This window comes from Corvus moneduloides, chromosome W (assembly GCF_009650955.1).
Source record: "Corvus moneduloides isolate bCorMon1 chromosome W, bCorMon1.pri, whole genome shotgun sequence".
Lineage (NCBI taxonomy): Eukaryota > Metazoa > Chordata > Aves > Passeriformes > Corvidae > Corvus > Corvus moneduloides.
In genome coordinates, this window is record NC_045510.1 from 12,084,008 (window position 1) to 12,098,374 (window position 14,367).

General features: G+C 43.2%; 1 protein-coding gene across 1 annotated transcript in view; it reads left to right on the forward strand.

Moving 5' to 3' along the window:
- The window catches only part of LOC116437343 (zinc finger SWIM domain-containing protein 6-like), a 405,850-nt gene that overhangs the window by 325,370 nt on the left and 66,113 nt on the right, over positions 1-14,367 (forward strand). Inside the window, exons 11-12 of the mRNA XM_032095013.1 lie at positions 3,334-3,491; positions 4,011-4,174. Coding sequence (XP_031950904.1) covers positions 3,334-3,491; positions 4,011-4,174 — 322 coding nt within the window. The remainder of the gene's footprint in view (positions 1-3,333; positions 3,492-4,010; positions 4,175-14,367) is intronic.

The window sequence follows — 14,367 nt, forward strand, 5'->3', positions numbered from 1 at the left end:
GATACAAACCAAGTGAAAAACTAACTAAACCTAAATGTTGTTTTGAGGGGGGGAAAGAAGAAAGCAAACATGAAGATTGAATGTTATAGTGGGTTGATGCTGACCGGATACCAGGCACCCACCAAGGCTGCTCTCTCACTCCCCTCTGCAGCTGGACAGGGGAGAGAAAATATAACAAAGGATTCATGGGTTGAGATAAGGGCCAGGAGAGATCGCTCATTAAATACCATCACGGGCAAAACAGGCTCAACTTAGAGATATGAATTGAATTTATTATGCTAACAAAATCAGAGCAGGATAATGAGAAGTAAAATAAAACCTTAAGAACACCTTCCCCACACCCCTCCCTCCTTCCAGCTCTACCTCCTACCCCAGCAGAGCAAGGAGACAGGGAATGGGGGTTATGGTCAGTTCATCACCCGTGGCTTGTCCCACTGTTCAGGGAGAGGAGTCATTCCCTTGCTGCACCATGGGGTCCCTCCCATGGGAGACAGTTCTCCTCGAACTTCTCCAATGTGAGTCCATCTCATGAGCAACAGCTCTCTGCAAACTGCTGCAACGTGAGTCCATCCCACAGGCAACAGTCCTCCCCAGACTGCTGCAGCGTGGGATACTCTTCCACAGGGTGCAGTCCTTCAAGGACAGGCTGCTCCAGCATGGGAGCAAAGCCCCTGTCTCCATGGGCCTCTCACGGGGTAATAGCCTCCTCTCAGGTATCTACCTGCTCTGACATGAGGCTCCTCCATGGGTTGTGGGTGGACCTCTGCATCCCCATGGACCTCCATGGGCTGCAGGGGGAACAGCCTGCTTCACCATGGTCTTCACCATGGGCTGCAGAGGAATTTCAACTCCAGTGCCTGGAGCACTTCCTCCCCCTCCTTCTTCACTGACCTTGGTGTCTGCAGAGTTGTTCTTCTCACATATTCTCACCCTACTCTTCTCTGGCTGAAATTACAACGGGACAACAATTTCTGTTTTTCTTTCTTCTTAAATATGTTACCACCATTTCTAATTGGCCCAGCCTTGGCCAGTGGCACGTCCATCTTTGGAGCTGCCAGGGATTGGCTCTGCCGGATGTTTTGGAAGCTTCTAGCAGCTTCTCACAGAAGCCACTCCTGTAGCCCCCCCACTACCAAAACCAGGCCATGCAAACCCAATACAAATGTATGTCTCATATTTGTGAGGTGGAATGGATCAGAAGAGGGAAATTCAAGCATCTCTTCCTTTATAGCATGGGTTAAATGTTTCCACATAGAAATCTGCATGGTTGCCCATGCTTTTAGAAGTGGAGCATATTTTTTCACTTGAACATTTATGAAAGGTAACTTCCCAAGTCGACAGCTAGTTGGTCTCCAGACATAAGTGTTTAGTGTTAGTCTACACAAGTCATTGACCCATGATGGCAACTGGAGTATTTTGCCTCTTTGCATTCAACATCATCTTTTGCCATTTTGTTTTTTTAAATCTTCTTTTAATGTGTGGAACACTCAGTGTGAAATCAATAGAATCTGAGACCATAAGGCCTTTCATACATGCACCTCAGGTCTGCAAGGACAGGGTATGCTAACCTTGATGGTCACTTCTGTCTACAGTTCTCTGCTTGCAGCACTGAAACATATGGAGTACAGCCTTGGAGAATGTGGATCTGCAGTGACCTAGTTGACTACTCACTTGGAATCTGAACTCAAATGTTTGGCTTTGTTTGGCTGATTCCCTGTTAAGCCTGAATTTCAACCCAGGCTTTGAGTCAGCCTTTAATGGTGATGTTTAATCACAAAGTAGCTTTGCTAAAACCTAGCAAAATACTTGATGTTTGAAAGGGCAAAAAAGTGAAGAATGATAAATCTGCTTATGCTTGTTATAATGTTCCCTAATCTTGCCAAAATTGCATGAAAGCCACCAATTCACAACAGCATTTCTTTTCATAGCAAAGGAACATAGAAACTGGCAATGAAATTCAAAGTGACAACAGATTTTCCTTTCATGATCTTTGTCTATTTGGTGTTACTCATAACCTAATAATCCTTTTTGCATTATGTTAGTTAGGATTTTTCCTGTTTGTTGAAATGATTTAATAATGCATCTTTTTTATCCCCCCTCTGTGCTTGGAAAAAATCAGCTGGGGAATTTATATGTATTTTATTTTTACATACATAAAGCTATATAGCGGTGTCTCAGTAGTACTAGGGAAGAGATTTGACTCGATACAAAACAAAAGGGAAGTATCTTTTCATATTAACATCCACATTATTATTGGTAGACTACAGTTTAAGGACTTTAAAAATTACTTCATATTTGAACAGCAAAATGTCTTTTTTTGGTATGTCTGAATTTATTGCAAGGTCAAAACCCTTAGGATTTGTTGAATATCCTTCTCCCTTACTTTGAGCATATACAAGTGAAGAAAGTATATTCCAAATACTGGAAAATACTTACATGTTCTCAGTATGATGGAGAACTACTCCACTTTCCTTACTGAGGACTGTGGTTCAAAGACTGAAATAAGGCAGGAGAAAAAAAGCTTCAACTCTATGGATGATGCAGAAAGTCTCTGCTGCCTTGGCTAATGAATGGCTGTCATGGTTTAATCCCAGCCAGCCACCAAGCCCCACACAGTTTCTTGCCCATTGCCCCACCAGCAGGATGGGGGAGAGAATCTGAAGGGTAAAAGCAAAAGAACTCCTGGGTTAAGATAAGACAGTTTAATAGGTAAAGCAAAACACATGAACACAAGCAAAGCAAAGCAAGAAATTAATTCACTGCTTCCCATGGGCAGTCAGGTGTTCAGCCATCTCCAGGAAAGCAGGGCCCATCACACACAATGGTGATTTGGGAAGACAAATGCCATCACTCCAAACATGTCCTCCCTCCCCTTCCTCCTTCTTCCCCTCGCTTTATATAATGAGCATGAGGCCATATGGTCTGAGATATCCCTTTGGTCAGTTTAGGTCACCTGTCCCAGCTGTGTCTCCTCCCAACCTCCCATGCACCTCCAGCCTCCTCACCAGCTTGGCAGTGCCAAAAGCAGCAAAGGCCACAAATCCAAAACATAGCCCCATACTAGCCACTGTGAAGAAAATTCACCCTACCCCAGCCCAAACCAGCACAATGGCTTAATTGTCCTGTGAATTCTTACAGATGCCCGCTGATGTAGGCAAATTTGGCAAATGGACTTTTAAGATTCCCCAAGAAAAGAAATGTTTTTCCAATATCTTTATACCCAAAACTGCACATTTAATAAACAAGGTCAAGTGTTCTTGCAGCTTTAGTTTTGCTTATTAGTAACCTAATATAATGATGATTTGATGAAAGAGTATTTCTTTCTTATTCCAGGTTGCTAGTATTGGAATCTATGGCTCCTTTGGGAGATACGTCCCGTCCACACCACATTGCATCAGTTGTTCCAAACCGGTATCCCCGCTGGTTCACCCTAAGTCACATCGAATCCCAGCAGTGTGAGCTAGCATCTACCATGCTGACAGCAGCCAAAGGTACATTGCTGTCAATTACATACTCAACTAAGTGTATGCCTTTAATATTTCATGGAATAAACAGGTTATAAAACCTGCGTTTAGGAATTCAAATTGCAGTCTAACAGGAGCTTGAAATGGGAACAACAAACTGAACTGACTTAAACCTGTCACTTAATTTTCTAGAAAAGTGGTTAAACTAGTTAGACAGTAGCCAGATGGGCTTGATTTGAGGCTGATGAGACAGCCTTTTGTTCTTCTGACACAATATAGACTGTGAAACCCAGGAGTAGACAAATCACTTCTAAAATTCACAAATCGGGATGACTTTTGGCCATGTACTACACTAACACCATCAGGCACTAGAGGAATTTGTGGTCATATCTTTTGTTCATGTAATTTAATTATGGAAGGTTTATAAAATCAAAATGTGTATAATTGAAATGTACTATTTCGTAGCAAAGGCAAGCTCAATTATAATGCATTTCTGTATGTTTTGGAAGCTTGTTCTGCTTTGGTGATTCTGTTTACACTTTGCAGGTGATGTTCAGAGGCTGGAAACAGTGTTAGAATCCATTCAGAAAAATATCCACTCCTCATCACACATCTTCAAACTTGCCCAGGATGCATTTAAAATAGCAACACTCATGGACAGCTTGCCAGACATCACTCTTCTGAAAGTTTCTCTGGAGTTGGGCCTTCAGGTATTTCCTTCATTCATTATTACTACAGTAGAAGACAGGAATTGGACCCTGTGTTGGTGGGTACAGCTCTTTAAGTCACTGAGGAGACTCTCAAAGACCCTCTTTGGGCTTTGTCTGGAATTTTTTGATTCTATTTTCTGATGTAAAGCACAAGTGACTGGCAAATACAGAGCAAGGATCTGTGCAGTCCCTTTGTGCCATTTGAGTGGAAGAGAGAGCTTGGAGCAGCTGGCTGCAGGGCATTCCTCTGTTCAGGGGTAAGAAAGGACCAATGCAATGGGTTTGGGAGTATATGTAGGGATGGCTAGAGAGCAAAATTATTCTGCTTGCCAGAAATAATAGTACCATAAAATAATTTGGGTTGCAAGGGACCTTTAAAGGTCATCTAGTCCAACCCCCTTGCAATGAGCAGGGACATCTTCAACTAGATCAGGTTGCTCAGAGCCCTGTCCAACCTTACCTTGAATGTTTCCAGGGATGGGGCATCCACCACCTCTCTGGGCAACCTATGCCAGTGTTTTACCACCTTCATTTAAAAAAACTTCTTCCTTGTATCTAGTCTGAATCTACTCACTTTCAGGTTAAAAACATCAGCCCTTGTCCTATTGCCACAGGCCCTACTAAAAAGTCTGTCCCCATCCTTCTTATAGGCCCACTTCAAGTACTGAAAGGCAGCAATGAGGTGTCCCCAGAGCCTTCTCTTCTCCAGGCTCAACAGCCCCAACTCTCTCAGCATTTCCTGATAGGAGAGGTGTTTCATCCCTCTAATCATCTATATGGCCCTCCTCTGGACTTGCTTTTGCAGATCTCTTCTATGGCCTTGAGAGGTTTCTCGTCATTCCTTCCATTTTCCCTTCCTTTACCTCAAATGACATTTGGTAGGTGCTTGTTGAATTACTAGAGAAAGCCAAGGTCAATCATAATGACCTGTTTCAAGGCAGACTGTACTACCAGCAGCCCTCTCACTTCTTTCATCAAATACTGCACTCCACAAGCTGTGGGATGGTTATCTGTATCAGTCTCAGCTTGATGTGTACAAGAACCTGAGATCAGTTTTCGGGCTCTTATGAGAGACTTTACAGGTTAAAAGGAGACAGATAAGTTTTTAGGTATCTGGAGTAATATTGCCTTACACTGATGAATCTTGGGGTTTGCACAGTTAATTTCAACAAAAATAAATGTCTTTATCCCTCTTCGGGGAGTTCTTAAAAACAACAAAAAAAAAAACAAAACACAAAAAATTCAAAGATCAGAAAACCATTTATTACTCTGCTTCAGTAAATAAAGATAAGACTTCTGGGGAAAGGATATTATCTTGGTTGCTTCTCATGCCAAAGAAAGCTACTATTTGACTATTCTAGATTTTCAGAAGCTAAGGTTAGAAAGCTGAGATTATGTGCTTTGTTAGCCTTTCTTATTCTGAAGATTGCTGTGTAAATCTGCTCTCTTTTTTTCCTTCATATCACATTTCTGGCTTAAATGTTTGTTTACTTGAGAAAGATCCTTATGATTGACTTGAATGTCACCTCAAGCATTTACCAAGTATCATTCAGTGGTAGCAGCGCACTTTGGATATCACTGTATTCATGGATACCCCTGTGTGGATGGTGGTGTCATCAGAATGTCTTCAGTAAGATCTAATGAAAGAAATATCATGAACCTGTACTTTCTCGTAAATCCAGTGTTTGGAATCAACTTGTATAGAACATGTCCACTGTCAGCCCCAAGCTTACTAAGGTGTTTTAAGAACCTTAAAGGTAGTTTGCTTTCCAGAAGGAAGATGCATATCAGTTTTCTGGTAGTAACTCACAGCTGTATAGATTTCTACTGTAACTGAGTCAAGGTTTTAAAAGGTTAAAATTTTTCCTGTAAAAGTCTTACAGTATCAGCAATGTCTTCAGTGGCCTACAGATGCTTTCCCCTCTCCTGCCTCCCAACCTAATGGCAATTAGATTGTCTATGTTCGCTATCTAGTAACTGACTGCTTATGACATCTGCCCTATAAAACTCTATTTCTCCCCTCACATGGCAAACTGAACAGCAGTGTCCTCACCAGGCCAACTTGTCATTGTTGGGCTGAGGAGGTGATACCAACAATTTCACAACTCTGTCACTGAGATTTCTGTGACAGAAAAGCCTCTTATGTTGTTCTAGATTTGGGAGTAACATTTGGACTCCTGGGTTCTTTCTCCCTATTTCCAATGGCAGCATGTGTTATGTGACTCAGCAGAGGGAAGGCATTTAAACTAGCTGTGGAAAGCATGGCCAAATGGACATGGAGAATCTCAGGTGTATTCTGTCCTTCAGAACCTTATTGGCACAGACACTGAGATCTGCAGGTACAGGAGGGGCTTCTGTTTCTCCATTTTCTTGCTGGGTGCTACATCAATGTAAGTATTACCACACACATACAGACAGGTACTGCTGGCAGAACTGCTGAGCAAGTTAGTGCAGGTTATCACTTGATGCATATTTGGTGAGTGTGCTGGTTTTAACACCATCCAGAAGTTAAACTCCAAATAAGCCACTCCCCTTCCCTCACCCCGCCCAGTAAGGGAGGGACAAGCAGAGACTATTGGTTGAAATAACAATTTACTGAAAGCACAACACAATGGAATAAGACACACACAATAACAACAGCAATATTGATAGCAAAAGTATACAAAAAGAGAAGGTGTTTTACCCACAAAAAGGTGTTCACTGCCATGTTGGTTGGTTACAGGCTCCTTAGGAGGGATGGGCAGGGCAGGTAAGGCGAGGGGGTGGCTGACTGTGTAATGGAGGGGGTGGAGTGTATGGAGCTGTTGTGAATGAGTGTTTTAAGGTCACTTAAAGAATCACTGGCAAAGGTATCAGCAAAAACAGGTTTCATATAAAAGCAACAGCATGACAAAGTTTGTGGCAAGGTTCACTCTACTACTTACTAGATGGATAAAACACACAGAGAAAAAAGCCAACAAAAATCCAAAATCAATCAATTCAAACCAAAATAAATGCAAAACTATCTATGTGGAGGCTGAGGGGGGGCAGACAAAAGGATAGGAAAGGGTAAAGATAAAAAGGAATACAGTCTAAAGGCCCAACAGCACTTAATTTAACTTAACAGCACTTAACAGCATTTAACTTAACCGATTACTTAAGTCAAACAATTTAGCAAAGGATTCATATAGGATTTACTATACCACAACAGTAACTTTCTTTGAGGCCTAACTTACAAATCTAATGTCCTTGAGAATCTAGGAGAGTAGCATTCCTGATACGTTTGCTGTAGCATATTCACACTCTCACGCACACAGACATAAGGATTCTGTACAAGATACCTGTGAAAAATTCCCATCTAATTCAGTGAAATACTCACTTCAGATGCCTTTGCATCTTCTCAGCGGGTGAAGGGTTGAGCCTTGAGTAGTGGGAGTATCAGCCCAGGATCCATTGTCATTGTTTGGCGATCCTCCAAGTATAGCAAATTTGAGTTTGCTGACTCTGAGAGGCCTCACTCAGAGGGAGGTTGCTGGTTGCAGCCCACTGCAGTCTGGGAAAACTCAAAGGCTCTCACTTTGGACTGCTGTTTCTAGGCCCACGAGACAGTGGTCTTTAGTCATAGTAATTTTCCATCCTGGCTGCAATTCAGGTCAGTAACTTTTGTTGAAAGTTTGAGAACAAAAATATTATTCATTTTGGTTGCTTTTGCTGCTGAACAAGTTATATTTCTTTAAGAAGGAGTCTATGCAGCAGTGGGGGAAGATGTTGGAAAATTCTTTTAACTATAGCACTGTATTAGGTCTGACCAAGGTAAAGTTCACAGCCCTTACAGTGCTGTGCTTTGCATTAGTAGCTGGACGGGTGTTGATAACAGACCAGTGTTTTGGCTACTGCTGAGCAGCGCTGTCCCTCTGACATTCCTTCCCCCATCAAAGGGGAGGGGAGTGGGCAAGATCCTGGGAGGGGACACAACCAGGCCAGCTGACCCAAATTAACCAAAAGGATATTCCATACCATATGATGTCAGTTCAGATATATAAGCTAAGGGAGAGAGGAGGAAGGGGGGGTTTCGTGATTCCTCAGTGTTTTCCTTCCGAAGAAACCATTATGCATGCTGAAGCCCTGCTTCCCAGGACGTGTCCAAACATCGCTGCTAATGGGAAGTAGAGATTGACTTATTTTTTCTTTAGCTTATGTGCGTGCAGAATCTTGCTTCTTTCTTTCACTGTAATAAAACTGCCTTATCTCACCCTGATGGTTGTTCTCCATCTTATTCTCTCCCGTCTTGCATTGGGAAAGGGAATGGTGGAGTGACTTAGTGGGCACCTGGCACCAAACCAAGGTCAACCTGCTACAAGCACAATCGTGTATGATCCCTATATCCACGGTTAATGCTTAGTTTGGTACCATGCAGTCCTTAGTACAAATGCCAGATATTATGTGGCCTTGTGTTAACTCCCTACATTTGTGACTAATAGTCTTGTGTTAGCTAATGCTTCCTTGTTTACTTATATTAGTGATTAATATGTACTAGCAGATGTCTTAGTTTTGAGAACAGAGATGGAGTGCCAGAGCAAAGAACGATAAGAGAAGTGCATCATAACCTGATCACATATTTGAGATACTCTCAAGGAAAGAAGATTCATCAGAAAGATGCAGGACCATAAAAGGGAATTTTGAGGAATGGGATGTTCCCAAATGACCACCAAAGATCCTCCAAAGACCCCTACTCATATCCAAATAAGTTCACATAAATAATTAGCATATATGCACGTATTCAGGAAGTGTAATGAATATGTAATAGAAATGTGATGAATGCATATTAGTTTCATTATATAACCAGATCTGTTAGGTTGCTGCTTATTCATGCTTTGAGGAGAAATCCCCATGCATCCAGCACTGTTAATAATGTCGGCTTTCTAACAAAAAAAATTGGTTGGAGAGTTTATTTCCTGGTTTTCAGTGAGAGTTTTGTAAAACTTCTAAGTTTTGTAACATGGTGACATTTTTTAGTACTTCTAAAGGAGTTGGAAATCCCACCAAGCAGGAGCTATACATTGATCCTACTGAATCCCCTGCACTTATGCAGGAGGATGAATTCATCACTTTCCTTGCCAATAATGCCCAGATGTTTCTGTCTTTCTCTCACTGAGGTAACATGGGTTGAAGACCATCGGCCTTAACCCTTGTTATTCCAGTCCACAAAACTACAATCAACAAAATTAATGTCTGGTTAACTTGAGGTACGTGGGTCCTGTGGCTTCAGCAGTCCTTTCTGGTGCTGGCAATGGTTTGATTTGGCTGTAATAGATCCATGAATCTACTCCTTGCACCTTCAGAGCAGTATTGACAATTAGCAGCACTTGAAATGGTCCCTTCCACTTTTGTTGGAAAGGTTCTTCAGTCCAGGTTTTCAGGTACACCCAGTCTCCAAGTTGCTAAGGATGGGCTGCGATGTCCAATGTCATGGGTGCTGCCAGCACAGCATATCTGTGGAGAGAAAACAACACCTTCCCTAGGGATATAATTGTCTTGGGGTGACTTGATGTTGTATTCCCTATTGCTGCACTATGCCCAGAAATTAGTATATATACCTTTCTATGCTTTTAAACTGAGCCTGAGTGGAGAGAGAAAAAAACCCTCAAGGACACAGACAGAGATAAAACATTCTCGTTCTCGGCTTTTTGTTTTTGGGCTTCTGTGTTCTGCTGCAGTGGGAGAGGAGCGGAGAGGCACCCTGCTTGCTTGTTCAGCAGTTTTTCAGTTTCTTTCCTCCAGAGAGTTGAACTTTGGTTTTCCTGGAATTTCAGATTTTTTTTTCCCTTTTTCTGCTGGACTGCTTCAATATCAGAACACATCGGGAGGACTTTCCACCAAGCACAGAGGGCCTGGCCCTGGGCCAAGTCCCAGCTCCGAGGAGGAGGGAAACCAAAGGGAGGACTCTAATATTTTCCCAGGTTTTTTCTCTACAGCGAGAGGTTTTATTATTTAGCAGTATTATCCTTTTCCCGTGCGTTTGTTAAATAGTTTTTATCTTTTTCACTTTCCTTCGAGGAAAAAGTTTCTTTTTCCCAAACCTGGTGGGGGAGGAGTGGTTTGTAACCTGCCTTCTCTCAGAGGATATATTTCTAAATTTGGCCAAACCGGCACAAATTCTGTTAGACTCTGATCCCCACTGATTTGGATATTCCCTTTGCTTTCTGTAACCTGATATGGTCGCCTGTACAGTATTTCCTATGGGCTCACCATTTCCTTGGATGTAGTTCTAATTCATACCCTCAGTAAGGCCAAGGGAAGGGTGTCTGGCCTTTTAAAATATGATTCCTGGAAAATCTTGCTAATTTGTCTCTATACTCTCATTCATTCTTTCTACTTTCCCACTTGACTGAGGTCTTCATGGGGTGTGCAAGTTCCATTTCACCCCTAATGTTTTAGCTGGGCTTTGCACTATTAGCAATGAAGTGCGAACCTCTATCTGATAACATTCCCACAGGCACTCCAAACCTCAGGATAATTTCCTTCAACAAAACCTTTACCACCTCCCTAGCTTTGTTGGTGTGACAAGAAAAAGCTTCTGGCCATCTTGAAAAAGTATCTACCAGTACCAGTGTCTCGGTTTGAGACAAATTAAGAGGAAATGTCCTGAGATGAACGTCTCCTCTAATGGAAGGCAGGTTTCGGCAGCCCCTCCCCCACAGGTTAGGAAAGAAATTTCTTGGAGGAAAGTGAAAAAAAACCTGTTTATTTGACAAGCGGGGTGCATGCAGGCACAAGAGAGAAAAAAAATGAATAATGTTAGATAATAAAACCTCTCACTGTGGAGAAGACCTGGTAGATTCAGAGTCCTTTCTGTAGGTGTGGCTCTGCTCTCTCTGGAGCTGGGGTATGGTGTGGGCCCCTCCAGGCCTTGGTGTGGGGCTTCCCAGTGATGGTGTTCAGGACCGGAGCAAAGCTGAACAGTTCCAGGAGAAAAAAGAAAAAGCCACAGTCCCACGAAAACTTCTTGCCTCAGCTAATGAACAAGAAGCTAGCTAAAAAGCAAAGGAATGTAACTCTCTTCCCTGCTGCAGAGCCAAGGGCTGGGGCAAGAACCAGCGAATTATCTGTGTTTTTGAACACAGCTGCCAAAAGAATTCCACCGCCTTCCCCCTCTCTGTCTCGGATCTGGCTTAAAGGCACAGGATTTATGTCTGGGCAGTAAGCAGTCAATAGGGAATACAGTATCATACAGTCACCCCAGGACAACCAGTAAATATCCGTACCCATTTTGATGTGGAAGCTCTGCAAAGTCTATTTGCCGATAGCCTCCTGGACAATTTCCTTTCTTAGCAGTCCCAGGTGTAGGCTGTTTAATTTGATATGTATTGTTCTTTAAACAGGTCTGGCACTTTTTAACAATGATTTTCATAATACCAGTCATTTGTACGCTCAACATTTGAGGCTTCCCTGCTTCTACCATAGACTCTTCCCCAGTGAGTTACCTTATGTTGTTCCTCTGCGGTTTTTCTTATAAGATGTTGGGGAATTATTGCCTGTTTGCTGGGTGTTATCCACTGTCCTTCAGGACTCTTTTCAACATCTAACAATTTTGCCAATTTCTCTTCTTCAGCCTGATAATCGGCAGCCTCCTTGTCCAAATGCTGATATTTCTCAGGTAAAGCTAATAGGGTGTTCCCACCAGCAGCCTCCTTGGCCACTTTATCAGCCAGACAATTTCCAGTATTTACTGGGGTGTCTCCAAATTGATGAGCTTTACAATGCATTATTGCCACCTTTCAAGGTAACTGCACCCCTTCTAACAATCTCTGTATTATTTGTCCATGTTTCACAGGGGACCCCTGAGAGGTTAACAGCCCTCTCTCATTCTAAATGGCTCCATGGGCATGGACCACTCCAAAAGCAAATTTTGAGTCAGTCCAAATAATTAGAGTCTTATCCTGTGTGAGCTCTAACACTCTCATCAGTGCAATCAGTTCTGCTTTCTGAGTCGATGTGGGGGGGGGGTTAGGGCTTTGGCTTCTATTACCTCATGCTGAGTTACCACTGCATACCCTGCTTTTCGGATTCCATTTTTCACAAAGCTGCTCCCATCCACAAAGAGTTCCCAATCCACTTTTTCCAAGGGAGTGTCCTATAGGTCATCTCAACTGGACTACACCAGTTCAATGGTCTGCAAGCAATCATGGGTTGGTTCCCTGTTTTCCAGGTCAATTTCTAAGAACACTACTGGATTCAGGTTAGTTACTTTTAACTACACATCATCTTGTTCTAACAATACTGCCTGATATTTTAATATCCCGCTTGGTGATAACCAGTGTCCTCCTTTTTGTTCCAACACCGCTGTAAGTATGGGGCGCAAAACCAGTCAATTGCTGTCCCAGGGTTAATTTTTTTGCTTTCTGGATTAGGAGGACTGTTGCCACTACTGCCCTAAGACAAGAAGGCCATCCTATGCTGACATCATCTAGTTGTTTAGAAAAGTACGCAACGGGTCTCTCCCAGGATCCCAGCCATTGTGTCAATACCCCCAATGGCAAATGAGAACTTTCAGGCACAAGCAGTTCAAAAGGTTTTTCTAAGTCTGGTAGTCCCAATGCAGGGGCAGTCATTAAAGCATGTTTCAATTCCGGAACGGCTTTCCTGCATTCAGGAGTCCAGATGAGGACTTTGTCCTTTTCATTAACTGCCTCATATAGAGGTTTAACAATAAACTCAAAGTTGAGTATGCATAGGCGACCCCACCTGACCATTCCCAGAAATGCTCTCAGTTCTCTTTTAGAAAGGGGCTCAGGAGTGTAGCGGGTTTGGTTCTGTAACCGGGCAGAAACACCAATTTAGTGTAGTGGTTTGGTCCAAAATACTCATTACTGTTTATCTTCTGTGAGATAAGAATTAGGAGAAATGCAAAGCAGGCACCAAACTTAAAAGAATATAAAGAAGTTTGTTAACAGACCTAAAAGAGGGGAAAAAAAATTATACCATACCTTCAAAACTCTCCTCCTCCCCCCACCTTCCTCCCTTCTCCCACTGACAATGTAAAAAGACAACCCTTAAGATGTTCAGTCTGTTTACCACTTCCATAATAACCTTGTTCAGTCCATTTAGAAAGTCTCTTCTTGCTCATGCTATGAAAACATTATCACAAGGAGGCAGCCGCCCACTTCCAAATATTGTTCAGTCCATTTCGGAAGAGGAGTCTCTCTGCTTGCGATGTGAGTCCCTTCCCCCGACTTGCAGCTTTTCCTGCAACTGCTTTCGAGGGTCCACTCTTGAAGTTTTTTGGGGTACAATTTTAAGGTTGAGCCGTTCAGAAACAAAAGTTCTCTTCACTCATCTCTGGGAGCATTTCATCTCTAAGAACAGAGGCCCTTCTCCTTTCCTGGGAGCAAAGGGTCTTCTTCAGCTTCATCTTTAGGACTATTTCTGGGAGCATCTCTAGGAACTGAGGTTTTCTCCTTTCCCATTTGGAGCAAAAGTCCTCATCGCTTCCATCTCTCCCTGTTCAAACTTCTCATGACTTTACAGCTGCGTCAGCATCTGCCTATCTCAGCGCAGGTGCTTTTGCTCACGAGTTGAACACTCCACCCCCCATATCTTCATGAAATTACAACAGGATACTCTGATATATCATAGCTTCACAACAGACTTTCAGCTTTAAGCATCTCCTCTTTCTCTTCCCTCAGGTTTTCAGCTCTTCACAGCAATAAAAGGGTTAATCTCACCTCGGCCTTGCAGCTGTGTGGCTTATCGCTGTTGGTCACCTGACCTCTGCCGGACAGCGGTGCCGCTTTTGCTGAAATCTTGGCCGCAGTGGGGGGGGGGGGGGGGGGTGGGGGGTGGTTCCGAGCCACTCTCTCTGGCTGCCCACAGCCCTGCTGGGGGGGGGGGGGGGGGGTCATCCTGGAGCCGTGGCCCGGCCCGGCCTGGCCCGAGCTGGGCCAGGCCCACTGGGCCCCACTCGGGCCCCGCAGCCACCTGTCCCAGCGCCCGAAACGAGAGAGAGCTTGGGGCGGGAGTTTGTCTATTCTTAAGTGTGGATCACAGAGGCGGTCACAACTTTAAGTGGCTCAAAGAATTGTCCATATTCAAACTGGCCATCTGATAGGTTCTATCAGGTCATAGAGGAAGCTGTAAGAAGAACATCACTTCCGAGACTCAGCTTGCTAACCTATGAAAAGGAGTTTGATAGATCTTTTCTCTTTTCTTTCCTG